Source organism: Rhea americana, unplaced genomic scaffold (genome assembly GCF_003343005.1).
Source record: "Rhea americana isolate MKP2758 unplaced genomic scaffold, rheAme1 scaffold_502, whole genome shotgun sequence".
In the NCBI taxonomy this organism is placed as follows: Eukaryota; Metazoa; Chordata; class Aves; order Rheiformes; family Rheidae; genus Rhea; species Rhea americana.
The window spans coordinates 38,165-64,512 of record NW_028186649.1 but is presented as its reverse complement, the minus strand read 5'-3'; the positions used below and the strand labels follow the sequence as shown (position 1 = coordinate 64,512).

General features: G+C 52.2%; 3 protein-coding genes across 9 annotated transcripts in view; 1 reads left to right on the top strand and 2 right to left on the bottom strand.

The window, feature by feature from the left end:
- The first annotated feature begins 209 nt into the window (after positions 1 to 209).
- Positions 210 to 2,598, top strand: CYBA (cytochrome b-245 alpha chain). The gene is made up of 5 exons (XM_085317752.1): positions 210 to 755; positions 1,218 to 1,292; positions 1,642 to 1,725; positions 1,802 to 1,883; positions 2,186 to 2,598. The coding sequence occupies exons 1-5, from the start codon at positions 688 to 690 to the stop codon at positions 2,366 to 2,368; spliced, it is 492 nt and encodes a 163-aa protein (XP_085173878.1). The 5' UTR covers positions 210 to 687; the 3' UTR covers positions 2,369 to 2,598.
- Positions 2,599 to 4,330: 1,732 nt separating this feature from the next.
- On the bottom strand, positions 4,331 to 5,840 carry IL17C (interleukin 17C). Its single transcript, XM_085317765.1, has 3 exons — positions 5,835 to 5,840; positions 5,269 to 5,588; positions 4,331 to 4,580 (listed from the first exon to the last, which is right to left on the bottom strand). Exons 1-3 carry the CDS (start codon positions 5,838 to 5,840, stop codon positions 4,331 to 4,333), a joined length of 576 nt encoding a protein of 191 aa, XP_085173891.1.
- A 1,679-nt stretch (positions 5,841 to 7,519) lies between these two features.
- Positions 7,520 to 26,348, bottom strand: part of ZC3H18 (zinc finger CCCH-type containing 18) — a 50,083-nt gene continuing 31,254 nt past the window's right edge. For 4 of the 7 annotated variants that reach the window (XM_085317744.1, XM_085317746.1, XM_085317749.1 and 1 more), the window contains 10 exons: positions 24,213 to 24,413; positions 22,998 to 23,123; positions 21,321 to 21,422; positions 19,566 to 19,709; positions 17,843 to 17,995; positions 15,305 to 15,465; positions 14,499 to 14,695; positions 13,195 to 13,291; positions 10,722 to 10,818; positions 7,520 to 8,451 (listed from right to left, as the gene is read on the bottom strand). In XM_085317744.1, coding sequence (XP_085173870.1) covers positions 8,253 to 8,451; positions 10,722 to 10,818; positions 13,195 to 13,291; positions 14,499 to 14,695; positions 15,305 to 15,465; positions 17,843 to 17,995; positions 19,566 to 19,709; positions 21,321 to 21,422; positions 22,998 to 23,123; positions 24,213 to 24,413 — 1,477 coding nt within the window. In that variant the 3' untranslated portion in view covers positions 7,520 to 8,252. The remainder of the gene's footprint in view (positions 8,452 to 10,721; positions 10,819 to 13,194; positions 13,292 to 14,498; positions 14,696 to 15,304; positions 15,466 to 17,842; positions 17,996 to 19,565; positions 19,710 to 21,320; positions 21,423 to 22,997; positions 23,124 to 24,212; positions 24,414 to 26,348) is intronic. The other 3 variants (XM_085317745.1, XM_085317747.1, XM_085317750.1) reach the window with 2 other exon arrangements.

The following is a 26,348-nucleotide window of genomic DNA, read 5'->3' as shown; positions in this document are numbered from 1 at the left end:
TCGCGGGGGCTGTGGGCGCTCGGCGCTTCCCCGCTGGAGCCCGCCGTGGGCGCGCCGGGGCCCGGCCTTCCCCGCCGTCGGGTCACTGCCGGAGCGTGGCTCCTTCCTCCTTAGCGGCCGGAATTTCATCCCCTGCAGAAGTGATTTCATCCCTCTGAGCCGCCGCTGCCCTCTGCTTTGGGGGGGGGCGGCGGGTCACCTCCTGGGAGCCCGAAGGGCGGGCGGTGGGACGGACGGGCCACCGCGGCCGGGGGCTGGGGGAAGCGGCCCGGCGTTTGCTCCCCGCTCCCTGGCCGGCCGGTGCCTTCCTCGTCAGTGCCCAGCTCCGTCCTGGCAGCAGCCCGGCCCAGGAAGCGGCGCCCCGCTCGGGCTGGGCCACTGTCGCCCTCCGGCCCTCGCCCTCCGGCCGCGCCGGCCACCCGGGGGTGCTGGGTCCCCTGGGGCTGGCGGGGTTTCCCGGGGTGGTGCAAGCAGGAGGGGTGGTGCTGCCCGGGAAAGTCCCATCCAGGCCGGAGATTAGCAGGGCTGGAGCCTCCTCTTCCTCCTCTCCCTGGGCGTCGGGTCCCTGCGAGGCAGCCGGGACGTGCGCGGCCCGACACCTCCCCCGGAGCAATTCCTCTCCGGCGGTCTGGGGGAGCAGGGGGGTGCCTGGCCTGGCCCACCCTGCTGTCCTGTGTCCCCGCAGTCATGCTGACCGGCGGGATCGTGGCCGTGGCGGGGCAGTTCAAGGGCTGGTATTACGCGGCATACGGCATGTATCCTTTTGGAGATGATGCTGAGGACCAGCCGGGCTGGTTTGCAGGGGAGTGGGACAGAGATGGGGGGCTGCAGCACCGCGACCAGCCCTTACTTTCGTTTTCTTTTCTCAAGTTCCTCTTCTTTACACATTTTTTTCCCAAACCACCATTTTCTTACCCCAAACAGCCCTTTTCCTGCAGGCCTTAAATCCCCACCCTGAAACAGCACCATGACCTTCACATTTCTGCAAAACTTCCCTGGGAGGGTGGGGGCGATGGCCCCATCACTGGAGGATGATGGAGGGCCGGTCGCCTGTCCCCTGGCCCTGCATTGCCCTGTCCCTGGCTTGTGCACGCAGCAGATAACGTCCCTCTCCAGCCTCCCTTCTCCTTTTTCCGGGGGTGGTGGTGGTGTCCCAGGGAATAATCCTGGCACGCCRACCCTGAGCATCCTTTTCCTTGACACCCCCTCCCGCCCAGCGCGGCAGGCGTCTTCGTCTGCCTGCTCGAATACCCCAGGAGCAAGCGGAAAAAGGGCTCCACTATGGAGAGGTGGTAAGTGCTGCCCCCAACCCAGCCCAGGGAATTTGGGGTCATGGCAAAAGGACCCCATGGGGGGAATGCCCCCCCCATGAGGGGCACAACACCGGAGGGGGCAGGGTCGAGAGGATGGCACGGAGATGGCAGGAAGCAGCCTCTTCCAGGCTTTCCGATCTGGGGAGCTTGCCAGCAGGGGCCGGATCCTGCAGGCAGGCTCCTCGGGGTGCTGGTATCGCTGGGGGTGCAGGGGGGAGCAGCTACGAGGGAGCACGGGGATGGGGCGATGTGAGAGCAGGGTGCTGGGGGTCCCTCGGCGCTGGGGGCCAGCCCAAACCCCTCCGCGTGCCTCCGTCTTCCCACGCAGCGGCCAGAAGTACATGACAGCCGTGGTGAAGGTGTTCGGGCCCCTCACGAGGAATTACTACGTCCGGGCCGTCCTGCACGCCGCGTAAGTGGGGCGAGGGCCGCGCGCGGGGCCGGGGCGGCGGGAGCAGCCCCGCTGAGCGCCGCGTCTCCCCGCGCAGGCTGGCCGTCCCCGCCGGCTTCCTCCTCTCCACCATCCTGGGCACCGTCTGCCTGGGCATCGCGAGCGGCATCTACTTGCTGGTGAGTGCCGGGCTGGTAGTGGCCTGCCAGCAACCTCCTCCGTCCGTCTGTCTGTCCGGGCTGGCGTCCACCAGCCGTCCCAGCTCCCCCCCCCACGCTCCCTTTTCCTGGCTGGGTCTCTGCGGGGCGGTCGGGGGGAGCAGAAGCCAGCCCAGCCGGACGCCCGGGCTCGGTGCCGCCCCTCCGGCTCTCCCCGCCTGGTGCTAAGGAGTCGCTTTGGGGGGGGTTTGCTGGGCCGAGGGGGGGCGGGGGGCTTGGTGGGGCCGCGGGCCCCTCTCCTCACGAACCCGGCGGCTTTGCAGGCGGCGGTGCGCGGGGAGGAGTGGCGGCCCGTCGAGCACAAGCCCCAGGAGCGGCTGCACGTGGGCGACACCATCAAGCAGCCGCCCACGAACCCGCCGCCCCGGCCCCCCGCCGACGCGCGCAAGAAGCTGCCGGCGGAAGCGGGGAGCCAGGTGAACCCCATCCCCGTCGAGGCCGAGTGAGGCCGCGCCGGCTGCGCCGCTCCCCTGCCTCCGAGGCCGTCGGGGTGCCCCCAGCACCCCCGAGCCCCCCGAGAGCGCCCCGCTCCCCCGGGGTCCCCGAGCTCGCCGGGGGCGGCAGCCCTGGGGGGCCGGGCCGGGGGGAGCATGCAGCTCTGCTCGCTGCACTGCCTCTCGTGGTTTTTTATCGCCTCCTTTTGTGGTTGCTGTTGCAATAAAACGAATGAACTCCCGGCCCCGCGTCCGGCTCGGCTCTGCCCAGGCTGCGGGGCAGGAGCGCGACAGCGCTCGGCCGCTGGGACGGGATGGGATGGGATGGGATGGGACGGGACGGCACGGGACTCCCGGGGTTGTTTCTCTGTGCACAATATTCCCCCCTTGCCTTTTAAGACTAATCGCGGGTCTYAAACTGTACGCACGTCCCCTGGCAGATGCCTGCGAACTCACCTCTCTGCAGACCTTGGGTCTTTGCAGGGGCGAGGGGCTTTTGCCGGGCCGCAGCCGAACGAGAGCGCTGCTAGGGCCGCCCTGGGCTTTGCATCGGGGGGCTGCCCGGGGCGCTGGGCCGGTGCGGGGGGGGTTAACGGCAGGCAGCGGGCTTTGGGGCACGTCCCTGGCGTCAGGCAGCGCCGGCCCCGGCGCGGCCGCGTTGCTCTGCCGCCGTCGCGTGGCCGGGGGGTCCCGCACGGCTCTTGCACAGCCGCGGCCCCCGCGCTGCCGTTATCAGCTCCGTCCGACGGCCGCAGGAAGCGACGCTGGGGCGTAACGCGAATTGCGATACAGCCCGATCGTAACAGCCGGAGGTTTCCTAACGTGACCCGGGCTTTCCTGGCTCGCTGCTGCTGTTAGAGCTTCAGCCGCTCCTGCTGTTTGCCGCGAGCCAGGGCCCCCGCGTGTCGCAGCATCGCTCCCCAGCGGCAAAGCCCGCGGGCGCCCGTGCTGCCTGCGCCCGGGGGTGCCCTGCGCCCCGCCCGGGCCCGGGGACCACCCGGCCCACGCGCGGGGACCGAGACGCCGCTGCATTGGTGCCGTTTCCCTGGATTAGTTTTGGTCTTTTTTCTCCCACCTCCCCCTCGGCTCTTAATGTCACCCCTCAGCCGTGGCATCGGGGCGGCGGGGGCCCCGGACTTGGTGGTTGTGGGAGGGGGATGGGGGGGCGGAGCTCCCTGCGGCACCCGTGGGTGCTGGTGGGGCAGCGGAGCCGGTCCTGGCAGCTGGCGCTGGGCCCGTGGGAAAGGTGTGGGTGGCGGGGTGCTGCGGGTGCCCCGGAGTCAGCAGCAGGGCCGGGCCCCGCCTGGGTGCGGGGGTGTCAGAGGGCATCCCCCCACCATGGGACACATCGTCTGTCCCCCGCTATCCACCTCGCCTGCCCCCCCCCCACCCCCCAGGTCCTTCACCCGCCGCGCCAGGGCTGAGCGCACGCAGCAGGCGACACGGGCGTCGGGGCGTCAGGCTTTATTTGCACGGTGCCCTGCGTGGAGCCAGGGCAGCATTAAATAGCATGTACAGGGCACGATAAATAGCATTGCGGGGCAATAAATAAATAACCAGCAAGTGCCCAGGGAGCACGCGCAGGGCCTGGCTACCGGCACCTTGGGGTGACGCTGCACCCCGGAGCTGGAGCTGTGGCTCTTGCAGGGGATCAGCAATAAATATATGTTAAAAAAAAAAAATCATCATGATGTTTTAAAAAGCAAGAATGTTGAATATTCACCTATTTACAAAAAAAAAAAAAAAAAAAAAAAAAAAAAAAAAAAAAAAAAAAAAAAAAAAAAAAAAAAAAAAAAAAAAAAAAAAAAGGGAGGACACCGAGCAGGCCTTGCGTAGCCCCCTGGGGAAGGGCTCATAAATAATTCATAAATTAAAAAAAAAATATATATATCTATATCAAGGTGCTGGGCCGAGGGAGCTAGGCGGGTGCTTTAAAACAAGCACGGCGGGGTGCTGTGACACTCACAGCTCAGCTCAGCGCCAGGTGCGGGGCAGCACGCAGGTGCAGCCCACGGGCACCTTGATGTAGTCCACGGCGAAGGTGAAGAGGCCGGCGCCGGCGGGGCGCGGGCAGGGCTGCCGCCGCAGCACCATCATGGTCTGGTGGATGGCCACCGAGTTGAGCGACGTCGTCTCCCGGCCCGTCTTCACGTCCACGCAGCCCCGGCACAGGCACTCGGCGAAGGCCAGCTTCCGCGGGTACCGGTTCTCGTCCTCGTCGATGCTGCAGGCGGAGGGGGGGGGAGGGGGCATAAGCACAGTGCCCCCCCCCCCAAAAAAAAACAAAAAACAAAAAAACTACCCCCTCCACCTGGGTGGCAGTAATGCTGCTGCGTATCAGCTGCAATACTGCCAGGTACCAGCCACAATACTGCCGGGTACCAACCGCGACGCTGCTGAGTACCAGCCGCGATGCTGCCGGGTACCAGTCGTGATGCTGCCGGGTACCAGCCGCGATGCTGCCGGGTACCAGCTGCAATGCTGCTGGGTACCAGCCACAATATTGCTCGGTACCAGCCACAATACTGTCAAGTACCAGCCGCAATACTGCCGGGTACCAACTGCAACGCTGCTGAGTGCCAGCTACAATGTGGCTGGGTACCAGCTGCGATGCTGCCAGGTACCAGCCGCGATGCTGCCGGGTACCAGCCGCGATGCTGCCGGGTACCAGCTGCGATGCTGCCGGGTACCAGCCACGATGCTGCCAGGTATCAGCCGCAATGCTGCCGGGTACCAGCCACGATGCTGCCGGGTACCAGCTGCGATGCTGCCGGGTACCAGCCGCGATGCTGCCGCTCGTGCGCCTGGCCCCATTCCCCAGGAGCAGGGCGAACTCTTGCAGGGCAGATGCCTTCCGGGCCCTGCAGTGAGGCAGCACCGAGCGCGGCACGGCTCCCTCCCCGCTCACTCACCGGTAGCGCCACGGCGAGATGGAGCGCTCGTTGGGCTCGCTGCGGAGGCCGGCGTGGAGCTGCAGCGTGGGGCAGGCGTGCTCGTGCTGCCGGCGCTGCCGGCGCTGCCGCCGCTCCTGCTGCAGGCGCTCCAGCTGCGGCACCAGCTGCACCGGCACGTAGTGGTCCCAGCGCAGGCGGCGGCTGAGGAGGTGCACGGGGGCCTCGGCGTCCTGCAGCTCGCCGGCGCTGTAGCAGTGCACGTGCGGGGGGCCGCCCGGGTGCCGCAGCCCGAGGCACAGCCACACGGTGCCCAGCAGCGCCAGGGCACGGAGCCAGCCCTGCCGCGAGAGGGGAGCTGAGCGGGCCCCTCGCCGCAGGGACGTGGGACCACCCCCACCCCAGTGCAGGGGCCCACTGCAGCGAGTGTGCAGACCCCCCCCACCCCAAACTGGCGTGCAGAGCACCAGTGCGCATATGCACACACATACGCAGAGCAGCAGCCTGCGTGCACACACGGACCCACACGCACATGCAGGACCTGCACAGGTGCACAGACCCCCCCCCCCCCAAGAGCACTGGCACACGTTCATGCACGCGCACGCACACACACACACACACACACACACACACGTGTGCTTAAAATGCACAGCCGCACCAGAGCCGTGCACATGCACAGAGTTACCAGCACACATGCATGCACACACACGCACACACACTTACACAACTAGCTGGTCTGTCCCCGCTGACATAGGTACGGACACACGCAGTGCAAGTGCACATGCATGCACATGCACCCCCCCCCAGCCCCCCGCCCCGTGGTGCCGAGGCCGGGCGTTACCATGAGCTTGCAGGGGAGCGAGCGAGCGCGCGGCGGCCCGGCGAGCTGCTGCCTGCGGCTGCCCCGGGGGTGCGGGCGGCCGAGTGGCAGCGCTGCCGCCGCCGCCTGTATATATAGGGCTGGCCCAGGTGATGTACACACACCTGGAAACTCCAGCTCCCGGCTCCCTTCCTCCTCCCCGCGCGGGGCCCGGCGCACTTCCTTCTCGCCCCGGCGCGCCCGAGCCCCGCTCCCGGGGCGCGGAAACTGCCTCCCGCCGGCCCCGGCGCAGGCGACGGCTCGGGCTTGGGGCACCCCGGGGAGGGTGGCTTGTCGGGGTGCTGCCCCGCGTGCGCTGCCTCGGCCAGGGCAGAGCTGCAGCCCCCTCAGAGGGGAAACTGAGGCAGGGAAGGGCTCCCGGGGCAGAGCGGCTGGGCCGGGCGCGGAGCGAGGGGCACGCGGAGAGCAGCGCGGTGGCGCGGGCTCGCTCGGCCACCGCCGGCCTGCCCGGCACCCTGGGAGCCGGCCCTCCAGCTCCGTCGTTCGCGCCCGGCGCTGGCAGCAGCGGGGAAGGAGAGGGATCCCCAGTGGCGACGGGGACGGTCCCCGCTCCCCAAGCCGTCTCCTCCGGCCCAGCCTTGGCCCCCTTGCGTAAGCCCGGCGGCGATATCACTGCCACATTCCTGGGGTAGCCGCGCTCCAGGCTTGCAGCAAGGCCAAGAAATCCCAAGTTGGGCAACCCCGGCAATGGCCAAAGGACGACGTCTCCGTCTGCATCGCCCCCAGCCAAGGGCAGCGCCGGGGCTGCGGACAGAGGGGAGCAGGCACCCTGCTACCTCCCGCTCCTTGCCCAGCTTGGCGGGGGCTGCGGCAGGGTGGGCGCCCCTGGCCCGTGCTGACGGAGACCCTCAGTCAGGCTGAAGGCACTGAGCAGAGCAGAGGGCGCAGCAGGACGTGGCAATAGGGACCCGGGGCTGAACAGCGTCTTTCCGGCTCCAGCAGCCYGTGCTGCGTCGCTGCTGCAAGCGCTCGGCTCCGGCCACAGCGGCACGGCGGGGCTCGGCCACAGCCCGGCCCGCGGGACTCGCAGAGCTCCTCTCYTTGCATCCAACCGCTCGCGGAGCCTGCGGAGAGCCGGGCGCACGGTCCAGCATCGCCTGCTGCCTCTGGCACTCAGCTGCTACTTTCCTGGGTGCCGCAAAGGTGCAGCACAAGCTGGGGGGTGAAGGCTGCGGGAGGACGAGGCCCCAGCCCCAAGGGAAGCCGGGCTCCACTGCCAGCCCCGGCAGTGCTGCCAGCTCCACGCGGCTGCGGGTGCTGCTGCACGAGCTGGCAGCACAGCGGCAAAACCCACTAACACAGCCCGAAGACAGACCAGAGGACAGGCCCCCAGAGACCGGGGGGAGGGAGGGAGGATGGAGCCCTGGAGAGAACAGAAGAGAGGGGAGGAACTGGTTATCAAAATACTTTATTTCAGGGAGATCCCTCAAAAAAGGAAAAAAAAAAAAAAAAACAAAGAAAAAAGAACCCTCGTTGTTAGACAGACATCCCGACAATACCTTCAGGGTTCCTTTTAAATCAACTAAAGCAATCTGATGCTTAAAATAAAAGACAGGTCATTTTCCCAATTGGACTTTAGTCAAGAATATATATATATTTGTTTTGTTCCTGGGGGGGAGGGCAGGGAGAGAAGGTGATGTTGCCAGTAGTTCACAGCAGTTTTCGGTTCTCTCATTACACAGTATATAGAACTGCATTGCTGAAGACACTCAACACACAGCAGGGCTAACTAGAAGAATACAACTCAAGGCTAGCAAAGAGGAGAGGGCAGAGAGAGAAAGAGAAAGTAGTGAGAATATCCAACAGGGCTGGAGTCCTCTGTGCATAATTTACATGGAAAACACGGTGGTGGCCTCCGTCCTAGTGCCAGCTCGGGCTGCCGTGCACATCTGGCAGAGCGGAGGGACTAGACGCTCTCGCCCCGTGGCGGGGGCAGCCAGAGCGAGTCGTTGTGGTTGTGTGTTCTCAGCTGACAAACTTTAATTTTTTTTTTGTTTTTTTTTTTAAAAAGAATCGCAGCCAAAATAAGACAGAACTGCAAAATCCCAAAGTGGCCGCTTTTACACTATTTATAAAAACATGAACAGTCACTAACGGGGCAGAGCGGCGCTCCGCGCACGGCCCCCTATACTTTCCCAGGAATTTTGGCCCGTTTGCGAGCAATGGCGTCTTCCACTGCTTTGAGCTGCTTCAGGAGCTCCTCCCGTCGCGACAGCGTGCTAGACTTGCCCGCCTTGGTGCCCGTGGGGCCTGGCTCGGATGCTTTGCCTGGTACACTTGTGACTTTGCTGGAGCTCTTGGACTGAGGTGACAGCTGGCGTTTCCTGGCAGGGAGAGAAAGGCATAAGGTGGTAAGAGGGGTGTTCGCGGCACTGCGTAGTCTGCTCCGAAATAGTACAAATGTGATGGAAGGAAAACCAGTCAGGGCCTGCTCTGGAAGAAAGCACTACTCTTAAGTGTTGGTGGAAGAGAACAGGTTTGAGACGCGAGGCTTTAGGTTCCTAAACCAGCTGAAATGGTAGAGGATCCTGAAATTCAAACTCAGCACCGCAGCCTCTAGGAGCACAGGCCCCCAAGGCTGCGCCAACTTGCTGCTGTTGTGAGCAGCCCGCAGAGGAGCGCACGTGCAAGGGAGCTCACAGACACAAAGTGAGCATCCCAAACACCAAGAGGGCAGAGGAGCGCGCGGTGTCACAGTTGAGCACAAGACAGGCTTGCAGGCTCCTCCTGGCCTCGGTTCTCAAGGGACCCTGCCCTGCAGCTGGGTGCCTGCCACAACTATTCGGTTTTGCAGTACAAATCTCGCTGGCGTTTGCGAGGAGCCCTGTGAACAGCCCACCCCACACTCCCCTTCTGCTCCCGTGACACACTGCTGTGGGAGCAAAGGCTCCCGCGAGGGCAGGCTCGCCTTCTGTGCGCCCTGCAGCTCCTCCTGCCCCTCGTCACCGTCCCCTCCTCGGGAGGGAGAGGAGGACAGGACCAGCAAGCGGTGTCCCACGCCTGCTGCCTCGTGACCTGCCTGCTGGGTTTCGTAGTCCTACTAGCTCGGTAGGGCAGAGGGCTACGCGCAGCTTTCAGCAAAGGCATGGTCTGAGCCTCAGCTGGCTCCTTCTAACGGCTTGAACCACATGGACCCATCTGGGGAAGCCCAGGCAGCTGCCACCATCAACGTGCTGGCAGATGTCAGGGCAGGAGTCACTGTCTCCTGTTAACATTGCTTGCAGCCTTCTGTGCTGCACTTGACAGATGTGGCACTGTGCCAGTATGAACCAAAGCCCCAAAGAGTTCAAAACAGGACACAGATCTACAGCTTGGCTGCCCTAGAGAACCCTGTTGCTTCCTCAACCGCCCAGTCCCTGAGCACAGGGTGTGYCCAACCCGACAGGCGACACAGCCAACCCAAACAGCAATAGGCAGAAGAGGGTCAAGAACCAGGGATGCAGTCAAAAACACAAATCTGGAAAGGCTGAGGTTCCTCTTCAGCACTAGAAAATAGGACCTCAGGGTCAGAGGAAGGATGGGGCTGTGGCAGCTGGGGCTAGACTTTGATTTGGGAAGACTGACACACAGAAACTGAGATTTGCTCATGCCCYAGGCTGGGGAGAGGGGATGACACTAGTCAGGTGCCTGACTAGTCAGGTGCCAGCTGGCCAAGGAAGGCAGAGGTGCAGGACGGGGCTGCATTTGTTGGCTGGCCATGGGCAACGAAGATAGAGGATAGATGTTAACGTAGAAGAAATGTAGAACATTAATGTAGAAGGTGGTCCACAATCCTTTAGCCAATAGGCTCTGAGCAGAGCCCAGGCCAAGGCCCCCGGAGCCACACATCCAGTTCAGTGATGGGCATTCCCAGTGCTAGCAACAGGTGCAAGATGTCAACAAACTGGACATGGGAGGACGTCTGTCATGAGAGAGGACAGACAGGCAACAAGCCATTTAATCTCATCCAGGGGCCATATTTTAACATTTAACAGCAGCAAACCGATTGGCTTAATGTATASCAGAGCATACAAAGAAGAACTGGGCACCAAACCAGAGGCCAAGAGTAGCTTGGCAGGAGGCATGGGGATGAAGGTGTTGTAGTTTCCTCCTCATCAGCACTAAAAGGTGATAGCAGGAGGCAGAGGCACCGCATCTAACCCAGCTGGCACCTTTTGCTGGGACTGACCTCAAGAAAACTCCCAGGCTCCTGCTCTTTTCTGAGAGGGAGGAGTCTACCTGGTGGCTTCCTCATGGGCTGAGCTGAACCCCTGAGCGCCTGTGGCTCCTGTCCAAGGAGCTTCATGTCTTTCCTCTCTGTGCCTCCATGGCAACTGGAAACTCTAAGGTCAGAGCCTTAAAGCTTCCCCAAGAGAAGGAACTGAACCACTGCACAAGCAGGGAAATGCGATCCAACAGAAATGATTCATATGTGCCAGAGATGCACCCGGAACTCCCACCTTCTCCATGTGAGCCCCACTTCACCTAGATGAAGTTTGAGGAGACCACAAGCAGGACGTTTTTCTCTGCAGTGCTGTTAGTTTAGAGAGATCAGGTCCTGCTGAGACAAATCATGGCTTTGGTCCATGAGCCAGGAGAGCTAGCAGCAACTGACCTGTCTGTCTGAGCAGGAGATGGTTTCGGGTTCTGGCCTCTCTGTCGTTCTTGCTTGGGTGAAGAGAGTCTCCCAGTCGCTTTCCTGTCACGAGAGCCTATCGGGAAAACAAAGGTGAGATATCTTTCCCACCACAAAGGTGCGGTGTGCCACCCTGCCCACCATACTGCTTCCGCACTTTAAGGGTGGTATCTTGAGACCAGTCAGATCATGCCAGTGGAAGGCCAAGTCTAGCAGCAGCCAGAAACGGAACCTACTTATCTTCAGAGACGAGGGGTAAAAAAAAGCTAGTCAAGGCTGTGCCACATAGTCGACTACACAAAATGGCACCTGCAGGAAGCTGTAACAGCCCTCTCCTTACACTCTGATTTCTGAAACAAGGCTTGACTACTGTACTCTTAGGTTGTTCTTTGCTTGCAAACCTTTGGGGCAGGGTCTTTCCTTGCAGACCAAGTCAGTGCTCCCTTATTCCTAGGAAGATAACCCAGTTTGTGGATGATGGGCACAGAGACACCCAAGCAGGCTCTGCGCTGGCCAGCAAAGAGGGTGTTTTAGCTTAAGCAGTGCTGTATGAGCACAACTCTGCTACTTTAGGGGCCAGCTGAGGCCAATCCACAGGCAGCATCACTGTATTTGCTGAACACGGACTGAATTGACACAGTGTGCCAGAATGGGGCTGCCCCATCACAGCTATGTGGACCAAGAAGTGGAGGAAAGCCAGCTGGGTTCCTGTAACAGCATAATCCAGGTTTTGCTACAATGAGTTTCCCAACAATTGTTATCCCAGAGCATGCAGAAGCAACTCTGCCTGGAAGGCAGCCTGTATGCCTTCAGGGCTGCGCACGAGCCCTGAGGACTAGCAGAGCAGCACAACCTGCTGCGCTGTACTGCGACAGTGCATTCCAGTGGCTGCTGACCTCRCTTCCATTGGCACTCTGGAGAGAAAAAGTGCCCAGTTTCTTGGGGCATCAGTCACCTGCCTCCAGTGTTCGCTAAGGCAGCTCTCTCTGCTCCAGATGACTGATAGCAAGAGAAAAACCAAGGCTGCAGACACTGCAGAWTTTACCACAGTGAAGTTATAGAACACGGAACTGAGACTCAAGGCACAAACACGGATGAGGTTTGCACTAGTGATACCTGAGCACAGGCTGCCTATCAGACTGTGCCTTGAGTTTAGTCCTAACTCAGCCAAAGTCAMTTGTCATTACAAACTTAGGCTGAGTAACCTTCAGGGCTTATGTCTCATTTGCCATTGCTTAAAAATACGTTTTATAGTATATTATTTGTTGTTTCTACACATCTATATCAATAAGTCAGACCAGTTTGCTACACTGGCCCATTCACTTGTCTGCAGMTCAGCAGTAGCTGTGAACTAGATCCTAGTGAACTTCAACCTCACCCAGTCCCTTTCCAAGCTGCCTTTGCAGTAGTAAAACGCAACCAGGCTATTAGCACAGAATTTTCTTCTGGCTAGCAACCAGAGTCAACAAGATACACCTACAGCTGAGACATCAGGGAAAACATCATGTGTCAATGCTGGCTTGTGCGACACAAACAGAAGCACCTCTGTTTATGACTCCTCTCTTTGCTTTTCAGCAGTGCTAGCAAAGGTTGGAGTACTGCAGTTTTAGGTCCCTCTTGAAGCATTGTGCTAGCTTGGTTTTCTGAGGGACTAACACTGCTGCTGAGGCTACAGAGAACACTTGGAAAGCCTGTGTCTTTCCAAACATAGGAGGCAGATCAGACTGTGTCACACAAGTGGGGAAATCATCTCATTTCACAGGATGGGTGATCTAGCCAATTACTGCATCCCTCCTGGGGCCTTGGCAGCCTGTGCTCCCTATCTAAGCAGTGCCACAAGCCCTTCTATGAAGAGACAAAAATCTCTTATGATGCCTAGAACTACAAGCTAGAAAACACAGGAGATACAGGAAGGAAAATCCCTACAAATTCAACAGCCATATTCAGCGAGTGATAGTATTAGAGAACAGCAAGTCTTCACGGGACAGATGGATGCGTACTGCAGCAGCAACGAGCACACTGCACCTTCAAAGCAAGGGCTTCTGTTTTCACAGCTGAGTTACGCAGGCATAGCGGAGCCAAGGCACTCGCAAAGTGCACCACAAAACAGCTARACAAAGTCAGGTTTGGCCTGCCCAGGGCTGACCTCACCTCACTTACTTCACAAACTGAAATGTCTCACCTCCACCACGTTTCTGCAGCACGATGGCTACTATGCACGTGCTGTCCTGCGGCAGTCGTACACCTCTGAGGTTACTGAAGGCAGCAGGTTTTGGAAGGACACATGCCTGCAATTAACCTCTCCAGCAAGTGGACTCTTGCAGCAGAGATTTTTTGCAGGACATTTGTCACCCCAAGCGGGGTGCTCGAGGGTTGCCTCTAGTGGCAGCAGTAGGAACCCAGCTACGCCAGACAGCCCAGAGCAGAATCCCTCCGAAGTCTGATGTCTCACCTCTGTCAGGTGACAGGTTAACCCGCTTGGCTGGAGGAGAGGTCGGCCTGTCTTTGTCTGCTGGCTCATATCTCTTCCTGCTTCCTTTGTCAGCTGCCTAAAATGGAATTAAACAGACAATGGAGCTGAACAGCCATCTCCTTGCAGGGAGGAAGGACAGAAGCAAGTGGATACACCTCCTGGGACGAGGCCAGGGACGTGCTCACTCACTAACGTAAGCATGTTCCCTATTAAAGTGCATGCCAGTCCCAGTCATCACTGGGATCATTTAACTCCCTACCACTGTAAGCAAATGCCAACATCCTCTGCAGCTAGAATACATTCTGGAGCTAACACTGTACACTGTTTCATGGGGTATTTTCATAACAACCAGAAAAGGGAAAACAGAAGCATTTTTGCAATCTTTTCCAACAGCACCAAGGATAGCAAATGTCAACAAGGCATGTGTAGTCATGCTTTCTTCCAGGATTCTACCATGCCTGTTAGTAGTTGTGTGTAATTGCCTACTCCTCCCCACAGAGGCACCCAGCATGCTTCACAAATTTGATAAAGGCACCTCACGTCACAGGACAGGGAAGTAGGGAAAACTGCGACCTCAAACTGCACAGGGGAATTTAGGCTGACAAAAGAAAAAACATTAACACTTCAAAAACAGGAACCTAACCACGTGACTGGAGCCAACACCCTGCTCCAGCACAAAACCCCACAAGGCCAAACTCTTTCACATGATCTGGATTGCATCTCAGCTGAAGGCACCAAACTGGGGCATCAGGCTCGATCATAACTGCCAGGGAAAGAGCCAGTTTTTTGGCAGAAAGTGCAGTGAGGTGAGGCAATCACCACTTTTACCTCCTGCCTCATTTAATGACTTGCCAGCAGTTCACTCCAGAGTGGGCTAGTGGGAGCACAGTTCATTTGGAAGCGTGTGGAGAGCATACTTTCAGTAGGCAAGGCCCAAGCAAACGTGGGAGAACCCGTGGTGGGATGTGCTGTGCATGCCTTCACCTCAGTGCTCTGGCTGCAGCCTTCGAGAAACCAGGTAACAGCCCTTGAAGCTGCAGGAGGAATGTGCCCCAGGGGAGCCGCCAACACAGTCCCAAATCAAGTCACCACAGGGTGTGGGCTGCCAGACAGGTTCTGTCGGCCACATTTCCAATCCCAGCTGCAGACCAAGCCAACTGAGCTCATCCCAACAACATGGAGCCTGGAGCTCCCCTTCTACCAGCCCAGAGCCCAGGTACTGGTCCTGTCCACTCTTCTGACTCATACACACAGAGGAAATCACACTCCATCCCACCTCTCACCTTATTCAAGAGTGTCAGTTTGATCTCTTTATGAGCACTGAAGCCTCCTTGCTGAGACTGGGGGGCTGAAGGCTGCTGGGTCTGGAGAAGCTGCTGTGATTTGCTCCCCTGGGTGGGCTTGGTTGATTTCAGGAGCTGAGCAGACACATCCCGTTTCCGCTTTTCCTCCTTAGCACTATCTTCTTTTTTCGACTTTCCTATTGAAACCAGAATGAAGACATCAGTGACCTGCAGTTAGTTCCTTTTGCCAGCCCTCTCTGCGCAGGGCAGGCCAAGAGGATGCTTCAGGGACTGAAAAAGCCCACACCAGTTAGCATAGCATGTGGCCCCAAGATTAAAAGACCCAGTAAACCAGAATTTTCACAGAGAGAATGCCTAACATAGAAGATGAGGAACAAAAGACTCTTGCCTCCATCATTACTGCTATGGGCTACAAAGAACAGAGGAAGAGCAACACGATACTGGAGTTGTCCAGAAAATTTAGCATCATCTAAAAAGGGTGAAAGAAAACAAGGTAAAAGAGGGAGCACCAAGTAAGACCCTTGTGCAAGAAAAGGCATCTTTCCAGCACAGACATGGATGAAAGGATGCAAAGATTTGCTCCATAGCCTGCCCTGCTCCATGCTTCACCCTCCCCTCCTCAGTTGAAGCCTCTGGACCCTCCTAGTCTACAGGAGACCTACGGTAGCCGAAACTTGTGTCAAGCCCTGCCCAACAATCTTCCTGGAGGCTGCAGTATCACCAAGAAAACAGCTCCTTTTACTTTACACAGGACCCCTTGGAGAAGAAAATACCAAACTGTATACCTCTACCTTTCTTCTGCTGTGCTGGGGTTGGGGATCGCGAACTGGCCGAGGAAACGGGACTGGCCAAATCTGCGTACATGTCTTCGGAGTCGGCACTGCGTACAGAACTGCTGCTGGAGGAGGCACTAGAGACAGAAGAAACGCTGCTCACGCTCAGGGACCTGGAAAGAGCCAACAACCCATTACAGTTAATGCAACAAAAACCAGGCAGAAATGAGATGAACACCTTTAATGCCCCTGCTGTGCCCAAAAAGAGAGGCTGAGATGTCAAAAAGCTGCTAAGGTGAGCAGTGCCCAGGACAAGACAAAAGCTGTGTTTCCTGAGGTGTAAATGATATGAAGACCTCAGATGTGTCAGATGCAAGTCTAGAAAATAWCATTTATTTATAAACAGCATTAAGGCAACACTTAAACAGGTCACTGTTCCCCCAGGTAAATATAAAGTGAAAGCAAGGTGTGCACTATCACACATGTCAGTGGTAATGGTTCATGTYAAGGGCTTCCCTGCAGCATTTGTGTTGCGTGGTACAAAATTATTCATGGAGACTTTAAAAGACCTGGAGTCCTATAGCCTACAGCTCCTGCACAGCTCCCCAGGGTCCAGGAAAACCCTGCTGCCTATTCTGAGGCTGCACAAACTATCAAGAGGGATAACAACAGGGAAGTAAGGGTACCTGTAAGATAGCTACCTTATAAGGGATTCACAAAATTAAGTGTCAGACAATCACCATATTCCCTTAAGAAACATTTTTTATGTAGCAAYGTATCAGACAAGAATACAGGGATATTCATGGGTGGACTTGCACTTCAGAGGGATGTATCTGCTACAACTTTGCTATTCTGAAATGGCTCCAAAACTCCCTGCTAGCTGGGAACTGGCTTACATGGTAACCATGGCCGTACAGACCAGGTGTATGCCAAGTACATAAATATTTRTGGAGCTTCTCAAGGAGGTTCTGCAGGCCATACCAAGTTCTGCACTCTAGTGACTGACCTGCTAGCAAAATCCAAAATTGCTAATTGAAAGCCAGCTTGCAAACGTCTGAACAGGCTGCAGCAACTGAAAGGCAGCCATGCCCTAGAACAAGTTACAAAGTCACTACCTGCAGGTATTCTGACAGAACCAAGGTCTGAGAGAAGGTCTAAATGAAGGCCACGATGGTGACTCCATGAGCCAGGAATTCCTTCTCTGGGAAAGGTACCGGCTACAGGATTGCGATGGTAAATTGGGCTTGGTTTAGGCACAGGTCATATTGCCCTTGCTGCAGAARTGCTCTGGTCCCAAAATGCAAGTGGGCACTGTGTTTCAACAACAGTACACACAGTTAGCTTCAACCAGCAGCATGCAGCGTGGCAACAAACACTAAATCTGCCAGCCACCTTTCCTTTCATACTTTAGCAAGAATACTACTCACTGTCCATTTCTGCCCTTACATCTCATCTATATGTATTACATATAGAAAGCAAGCTTCAGGGAGCAGGAACCTCCTTTTCCACACACCTGTAAAAGCAGCAAGCACACCTCTGGTACCTGCACTAGGTTTTCACATTTTCTTCCTCTCAACTCCCTTTCAGAGCACAGTAGTGCAGAGCAAGCGTGCCCGAGTGCTCTCTGAACCTCTTGCATCACCCTTGCCTCATCTGATGAATGAGACAAGCATGTAGTAAACATGTTTGTATTTCCGCAAAATACTGCGGATGTTCAACCTTGGAGTTTCACAGCATTCAGATATGTGAATTAGTTCCGGTCAGAGCCAAGTTCTATTTTATCCACTATTTTTAGACTACAGTAAGTTCACTTTTAACCCTATACTTTAGCACAGCAAAGCTCTGAGTTAAGAGCTACTTGCAAGGTTTCAGAGATTCTTGTGTATCAACAGATGCAAAAAAACTGAACGAAAGATTTCAAAAGGGGTTAATTTCTTGACTCTTTACTGCAGTTAGTTAGCTGTTTACAAATCCCACAGACTAACAGTCATATAACTATTCACTTGGGGCTAAACGCAGAGGGAACTGGTCGTGCAACTTCACCTGCAAAGGAAAAAGGCCATCAGCCGGGCCTTTTAGGTATTTTCTGATCTACTTCTAACTGACAAGCCAGCATCTTCCCTAAGGATGTTCAGTAATTGGAGGTAGTAGAAGTTTAGAATAGCAAAGTTCTATAGCCTGAAACTGTTACCTTGTAAACAGATTATGGTTATTTTTTTCCTCACAGCCAGATAAAACATTAAATTAAAACCTGTCAATAAGGGGAGATGTTTTGATCATAATTTAAGTAAATATAAACAGTTCATCCCACATGAAGAATCATTTCCTTGAATAACCCCACAGACACTACCAACATTGTTCCACTTTCATGATTCAAGACTCAGGATTCATAACACTATACTAAAGAACAATCTTATTTCATTGTCCTACTTACGTATAGCTTCGGTATTTCACCCTGGAGAGMGCTTTTGTTGCAGGAAACCTCAATGGTTACAAATAGTTATAATTTCCTGCTACCTTGACAAAGGTTATTAAGGGTCAACGCTGTACCTGGATTTCCTGGACCCAGACGGGGAGTGGGAGACTGAGGCAGACGTTGATCTGGAATGAGATCTGGAGAGAGAGCGAGACAAGGACCTAGATCGGGAACTGGAACCACTGTAGCTGCTGGCACTGCCGCTGATGCTGCCACTGATAGTCCGTCTGCAACACAGCARAAAACAATCTCATCTGACTGCACTCAGCACTAAAGCAAGGTTAGAAAAAACCCCAAACATCTAGGGATAGTTTGAGCATGATGCTGAAACACAACTGTCCTGCATCGTGTAAAAGAATGGTGCTTTGCAGATGTAATTGTTTCAGGTGTTCTTCCCAATAATGTTTTCCCAACCCAGAGCTGACATCTTGGTTCTGGGCAGCAGACGTTTTATGCAAGACTGAATGATGCTAATTAAAGTCAGACAAAGAATGAGCTAAAGCCTTTAATCCTGCACTGATACCAGACCAAATACTTCCTACAATGAAAAACTGCTAACTGTATAAAACAGTGGGACCATCTTCTGTTTCAGGCTATATGATCACACACATTTCTTGTGACTAACACACCAGTACTAACATAAATAGTGCTGGTCTTCTCATTTGCACAGCAGGGAGCTCATACGGTAGTGGGGCTTCCTTGAGTATAAGCAAGAAAAAGACCAAAACAGGAATGAAGACTAATGGAAGGTGTCTAAAAGACATCCAAGATTAACTAGTTAAAGTGAAATAAAGTCCAGAACTAATGCAGTTTCTAGAGAAAATAAATTGTAGGGATCAGTTTTCATGTATGGGGACGTAACGACTCAGCCCAGGACTTTTCTTTTAGCTACTGGAAAAAAACAGGAGATGCAATCCCATGCAAAATTAAAAACTGAGAAAACAGACTCATGGCCACCTTCAAGAAACATTGATAAAAAAAATCATGTAGTTATCCAAGAAAACTGACATATGCCTTACTATGGGCATACCTACATTTATTCTGTAACATTTTAAAATACACACAACAGATTAAGCACAATAAACATTTAAATATGGACAAGTGTTGCTTGTTTGAAAACCATCAGAAGCCTCTCTCATTTCAAATGCAAAGGGAGGGGRAAAAACTACAACAAAATGATTAGCAGTCAAGTGATTAGCAAAACAAGTCTCTGAAACATTCAGACAAGTCACACAGGACAAAGCCAGGAAGGGAAAGTAGAGCAATATACAGCCAGCAAGCTGTATACTGGGGACTCTGAAAGCAGTGGAGTTTCTCATCTCTTCTGCTGGATGGCTGACAAACCAACTCCTGGGACCACACAGTAGAAACACTTTCTACATACTAGCAAATGTTTACAGTAAACAGGGTCCAAACCTGTCACCACAAATCTTGACCCTCCAATCTGTCAGAGGGGGTCTCCAGATTAAGCGTGCCTTTGCTTCCTGGCTGATAGCCTCCACAACCAGTTGCTCCAAAACACTACCCATCCCCCCTTTTTCTCTCCTTTTCTCTGCAGACACTGCCTTTTGGCACTTTTCAGGTATTCCACCTACTTCATTGACCCAACAGGCCCTTTAGAGAGAACAGCTGTTTGCTAACGTTCATCCTCCACTCCTTCCGTCTCTTCCCGTTTCCTTCCCAATCCATAGATTTCTCCTTCAATATGGAGGAGTCCTTGCAACTGGTACTCCAGAGAGAAACCCAGAACTCCTATCTTCCAGGAGATCAAGCCTCACTCCGCCCCAGCTTTCTTACCTCCTAGGTGGAGTCCTGGTCTGACGTTCCTTCCTTCTTGCCTCTCTATTATCCCCTGGTTTGGCTGGCTCTGGTGCAGCTGCTGTAATTTTAGTGAGTGGCTGAGGGACTGGAAGGGCAGCTAGTTTCTTCACAGACTTTTCACTACAAAATTAAAATATTTAAGTGCATGATCAAACTCCGGAGGCACAGAACAGATATTTCTGAAAGCCATGAAATTCACCCCTATTTGCTGTTGACTAAACCATTTTAACTGCTGCAGTCAGAGAAACTTGGAAAAACATAAATCTGATTTCACCACAACACTCAAACAATAAGGATTCTCTTAAAGGGATCTGTTTACTAGTATAGATCAAGTCATCTTTCCAGAGATGATAGTCAGCTTCAGAGACAGGCTACTTCATTAGTTAACTCACATGCAGAACATGTTAAATCACTGTTGTTTCTCATTCTTACCTGTTCAACACTGCAGATTCTTATCTAAAACAGACATGCCTGCTTACAAACTGTCAGTCAGGCTTCAAGAGCAAATGTACACAGTTTATGCAAAAATGCTCTTTTCACTCCTTCACAATGATCAGCAGTGTATAAAAGAGCATGTTTGTGCAAATGTCAACACCTGTCCCTTGTCTTGCGTTACACCGCAGAATACGTAACAGATAGCAGTAGTCTGTGATGGTGCTACACAACATTTCTGTGATTCTGGAATCAATTCAGCTCTTTCAGTGCTGCTAATGCCTGGGCTCAGAGTACTCCACTCTCTAGTCTAATAGTTAGTACTGTTCATTAGGGTCAGCAGTGATGTCACATCTACTATTAATTGAGAAGGAAGCTGCGGCCTGCATACAAAAAAACCCAGGGACTGTTAATCCCTCCTTTGTGCTTAAGGATGCCTGCATTCATTCCCTGCAGAACACAGGACTAAGTGCATGAAGTGTTACACAGGGAAAACAATCCCCGTGCTAGCACAGCCTGCTGACCTGTGCTGCTACCAAACCAGCACTGCAATGTTCACCAGATTGTAAAGGCATTGCTGCAGGCAGAGAGCAAGTCCTTAAAAAGCTGACCCCCTCCAACTTGAGGAGGCAGAAGAGGAGCTCAATAAGGTACAAGAAATGTGGCAAAGGGTACTGTACTATATTCTGGAGAATCCAGGGAATTCTCATAGTGTAATTTATTTGAAAAAGTCACTTTTTTTAAAGCAACATAGCTATAGTGCTCTGACACCCTCTAATACATCCATGATTTACTCTTTATGAAAGGAGTTTGCAAAATAGCAATTTCAGGCATTTAAAAGAGCATAATCTGCTGAACAGTTTCATTGCTGCGATGATTGTTTTGTCCCCAATATTAAAAGTAGATGTGGCTGAAGCATTTCTTTGTTCTAAGGATGTCTATTGACTAAAGCTACAGAAGGGCAACGAACTGAACTTTCTTACAGCTCCAATATAAACTTACATGTACATACAGAATGTTTAAATAGTAAATCCTGCATGTGTTTAAACACTCACATGTCCATATCACAGTTAAGCAAGCACACTCGTACAGTTAACTTCAATTTAGTAAGTGGAAGTGCCATCACTAATTAAACGTTCCAAGCTAAATACTCTTCTATGCAGGTCATATTTTGTATTTTCAATTTCTTCCTGAAACTGTCGACCAGGTCAGAAGGGTCTGAATGAGGTCACCAGATCGGAGAAAAGGCGACTGCTTAGTCTTTTCTGCACTGTTATCAAAATAGATATGAAGCCTTACCCTTTTCCAGCAGGTGGTAATAAATCCCCTTTAGCTTTCACAAGCGGCTTGTGTGGAGATGGTGTTGGGGAAGGAGATGGCGAAGATGAGAAGGATCGTGATCTAGAAAAAAAAAAAAGACACAGTCAGCTCCGTCTCTGGGAAGGCAGAAGGCTTCCCTGGCTTTTGCATCTCAGCCATAACTCCTTCCTTACGCTAGTGACTACGTTCCAGAAATTAGTCTCAGTGGGTCTAAACTTGTCCAATTTTTGTATCTGAGCTCTGCTTGAAAAATAAAAAAACTTCACCACCAGACCAGTGGTGAAAGTAAAAAAAAAAAAAAAAAAAAAAGATATGGATCAACTGCAAGAAAGAGTCACCCTTAGGTATTCCACATCAAAACCTGGAGACCACATACCTTGGGGAGAACATGTCTGCAGGAAAGTATGTAGGATTGGGACTTGCAAGTTTCTGCATGATTTATTTCACCTGATTTGTGTTTCCTGTAACTCCTAGTGCAGTCTCCAGTATTTTAGATAGCAGCAAAAACCTCACGGGGAACAGACACAAAGTAAAACTAACTGAATACCTATAATTTCTGGAAAGCAAGGAGAAACATCGAGTAGAGTATAACAAAGCCAACAGATTAAACGACAAGAGCCGCTTCCTAGATCAAGACTAATCAATGAGGCAAGTCACTTAGATAGCACACCAGATACTGATGTTCAAGGGATCACCCTACTGCGAGGCCTGGAAGTATCCTCTTTGCAGTCTAGTACCTCAGACAGCCAGACACCTTGGTGACTTGTATAACCGAGGTACGGAAGGCTTTTCAGAAAGCATTCGGAGTGTTCCTCACTCCCTTGCCCTTGGAGACAGGAAYGTTAATCCAAGTGTGTCAAACTGAACAGTCACATACACTTGGCATTGTCCTGCAAGGAACAAGGCAGYTGGGGCTGACATGGGGTGGACAGAGGAAAGTCAGCCTCTCTCCTCCAGCTTACCCAGAAGCACATATGTACATGCTTCTAGAACAACTCCCACCTGAGTCTTTACTAGGATAAACCACCTTGTGATACACTCTGAGCCTCTGTCTCTGTTCGATTTTAGCACTGAAGCCTATCTAGGGTGCCTGTTCTCTGATTATGTATATTTCAGATTTGTGAAACTGTCTGCAAGACCAAGGAAGTGGCAGAGAAATAAGCATGCCTGTATTTAATCAGCATGGGACACTAAGTTGTTGGTTTGAAGAGTCAGGACTATCAAAACACAAAACTGCATGGACTGCTTTAATAAAGAAAGGTGATTTGCCTCTTTAGATAGAAATTCCAGTCAAATAGAAAAGAGATGCCAATAACTTCTTCCAGTCACAAAATGCAAATGATGGAAACCGTAATGTAAGCCAGGCTTCTGCAATTGCTGAGTTACCACAGGTATGGGAAACAGCCCAGCCACAGCAGTATGGTACACAGGGACAGGGATACAGGGGAGAAAAGGGGGGGACTGACGTATTTCCTCCATTCAACAACTGAAGCAGCAGGCTGCTTTGCAGTCTATCATATTTCCCTCACTCAGGAAAGCGGTTTGAATATTTTATTTCCAGAGTTGGCCATTTGCTTTTAAGTAGCGCCAAAAATAGTTGCTAGTAAGTGTTTGGAAAAGAGAATACCATTATTTTCAAACCCAAAGAGATATTACCTGGATCTGCTGCCTGAGAAAGAACTGTGTCTTGAAGAGCGACTAGAATAAGAGCTGTAAGAGGAGGATCTGGAACGAGATCGTGAAGAACCTGAACCAGAGTAAGTGGATGAACGAGAAGAGGACCTGAAAGAAAAATAATGAAATTCAGTGTATCTTGAGAATTTTTCAGAGACCAAGTTCTTGTTTCCAGCATACTATTCCAAAAGTTTTCAATCACTGCTCCAGAAATTGCCTGCCTTCTCCTCAGGAGCTGCCAGGACTACAACCCCTCCTCAATCCCCATCTCTTTTCATCCCACCTTTTGTTCTAGAACAAGAACCCATTGTTGCTACCCTCTTCGAGTCCTAAAATAGGACTATCTTCCTTTAACTAATGACTCTACATCCCTTTTGGGGAACTCACTTCTTCCACATAATTTTCCACCTCATCACCAGACAATCCCATGACAGGTCAGCCTGGCCTAATGGTCACGTGGTTACGAGAAAATAGAAAAATCAAAGATGCAATGACTCTAGAAAGCTACATCTAGCTACTCTAGAAAGCTAGATGTRCTTTAGGAGAGCTTTGCTATTTAGAACTGCATCTTCAATTCCGTGTGCTCTTCATTCCTCTCTGATACTTTTTTCCTCTTTTCAGGAGCCTCAAGTTCCAAGTCTTTAAAAAGAACAGCTCCAGCTATGCCCCAGGTCTCCCAGATTCAGGATGCTTGAAAATTGTTCTTTATCTCYGTGCCCTGGTTTCAGTGCTCTGCTGCAGCCCTTGAGGGCCAGTCTCTATGACCCCAATGTTTCCTCAGTAGTAGCAACAACAGCATGTTCTTCCTGGAGTAGGTTCATCTCATCCCTCCAGCACTCCTGCAGCAAAGAGGATCCAATTTTTACAGCTTCCAGCTTTTACACCTATTAAGATCAGCTTTCATCTAGGTGAGCTACTAATAATCCAGACTGCTTTCAAGTCAAATTTTCCTAWAGAACTCCAAATACTTTTCCAAAAATCTGTCTTTTCTTACTCTTCAACAAATCACATCTCTTCACAGCATCCACAATGGTGGGTYCTCTTTGGCTTCCATTTCACTACCTATATGCCTGGGTCCCTACCTGTTATAGAGCAGCAAGACTTGTGCTGCTTCCTTCTACTGACAAGTAGGAGTCACATCACATGCCCTGACACATAACAAGGCTTAGATGTAACGTGCTTTTCACCTTCACCTACCTTGAAGAGCCAGAAGCAGATGCTGAAGAAGCAGAGGTTTTTCGGCGCCTACGCGCACGGCTGGGAGAGACAGACACACCAAGTTTCTTTTTGGGGGACTTGGATCGGCGCCAGGGGTCCTTCCATTCATCTGCTCTCTTTGACTGAGTGGTGGTAATTGTAGTTGCCTCCTTCTCCTTCTTTGGTGGCTCAGGCTGACGGCTGGAAAATAAATATGCTTTAAGTAACTGGGATTCCTGTACATAAAAAGGCTAACAGAAACACAGGGCCAGGAAGAGAACTCAAATTCATCCTTTGTACTAACACCTAGTTGTACTAACATCAGCACCTAGATCATTCACGAGACAGGAATTCTCTCTTTGCTCTTAACCTCCACTGAAGAATATTTAGCATCATTTTTTGGATGCATTTTTTGAAATATTAGAACTATCCTTCTGTAAATCAGCATTTACCACAACATTGATCTCTAGTCTCATTTTCAGTGGATATGAAGAATATGGCTGTTAAATGTTATCCRACAACATTTTTACACATTAGAAACTTTCCCAACATGATACTGCTTGCAGCTTGTTRTTGCGGAGCTAGAGCATCCTCTCTTAAAACAAGGTCTGGTGTGAAGCCAGCGAATATAAACTCAAATCTGTTTCGTCCTGCAAGGTGACTACAAGCCCTTCAGAACAGTAATACCTGCAAGTTTTGTGAAAATATTTTCTCACTGACCAAGTGGTAGCTGGCCAGCTGATTTCAGCTTCAAGAAGTTTCCTCAAAAAAGCAGACACAAACATGCAAGAGGGAAGGGGAACTGAAAGCCTGTCTCTTCCTACACCTGTGCCAGGTAGTTAGAGCTGGAAGAAACCCAAAACTAGTAGGCAGCCCCCAATGCAATGAGAATACTAACAGAATTAGACTGAGGACGCTCTTTGAGCGCACGTCTGAAACATTACCCCATCCTGACACAGCATGCTGCTGGAAACAACCAGTAAGCAATAACAGAAGAGATTTAATCTGGACTACTTTCCCATAGTTTGCTTATCAGAATATCATGTGGGACTGTGTCACAAGCTTTATCATAGTTAAGACACATTGATCTGTCTTTACCCTTGCTGATGGGTCAGTTACCTCACCAAGTGAGCGTAAAGCAGTTCATAGTGAGTGAGCATAAAACAGTTCATAGTGGTTGTTCTATCACTGTAATATTCTCTAGGTGCTTATAAACTGACTGTTGAACACACGCTCTGGTGCTGTTTATAACCATGAAGTTTTGACAAGGCAGGCAGGCTAGGTACTCCTGATCTCTTCCCTTCTCTTTTTAATGCACTAACAGTATTCAGTGCTCTGGGCTTCTGTTCTCCACAGCTCTTAAAAAAACAAAACAAAACAGTGCTAATTTTTCAGTTTCTGCACTGGCTAGTTCCTTAAAGTACTCCAGGGTGAGTTTCTTCAGGCCTAGACTTTGTTACATCTGTTATCTATAGAGGATATAACTTGGTTTTTTTCCTCACCCTTATTCTAACCTGCATGTGACTGGTCAATTACCTGGTCATGGCCTTCTCCATCAGGTTGTAGGCAAAGTTTATCCTTGTGTAGAGGTTTATGAAGTCTATTACRCTCATCAAATTACGAGTACAATTGTGAGTTTATTCCTTTTCTCAAAATAATGAACTCTCTCACTGAGAATTTTGGGAGGGCAGAGGAGGGGACGTACCTTCCATGTTTAGGTTCAGTCAGTACCACCCTATCAGTCACATACCACTATAAAGCAACCACTCCCCAAGCGATTTCCTCTATCTTTTGAGATAAAAAAAAAAAAAGCAACCTCCAAGTTTTCTAATAATTCTATGGAGCGCACTTCTTGCTGCAACATTTTTCAACAGACAGTCGGATAATTAAAGCTCCCCATCAGCAGTCTCTTCTGCCCTTTCAAGGCTTTGTTTGTCACTAACAAGTTTCATCCTCTCCTTCTTAGGCAGTATCAAACTGCCTAACATCAACGCAAAGTTACCAAAGTCCTATGGACAGGAGAAACATGTGCTTTCAATCTCTTTCCTGACCCCAGGACTTCAATATATTTAAAGTACAGCACAGCATCCCACCCTTCCCCCATCTTTCCTGATCTAGCCATTTCAGTTCTAGTTT

Bases quoted from the DNA above. Each gene is read 5' to 3' on its own strand.
- CYBA (XM_085317752.1), top strand. From the start codon at position 688: ATGCTGACCGGCGGGATCGTGGCCGTGGCGGGGCAGTTCAAGGGCTGG. The intron at 1,293-1,641 runs GTAAGTGCTGCC...CTTCCCACGCAG, and splicing joins GGCTCCACTATGGAGAGGTG to CGGCCAGAAGTACATGACAG. The intron at 1,884-2,185 runs GTGAGTGCCGGG...GCGGCTTTGCAG, and splicing joins CGAGCGGCATCTACTTGCTG to GCGGCGGTGCGCGGGGAGGA.
- IL17C (XM_085317765.1), bottom strand. The intron at 4,581-5,268 runs GTGAGTGAGCGG...CTCCGCCTGCAG, and splicing joins ATCTCGCCGTGGCGCTACCG to CATCGACGAGGACGAGAACC.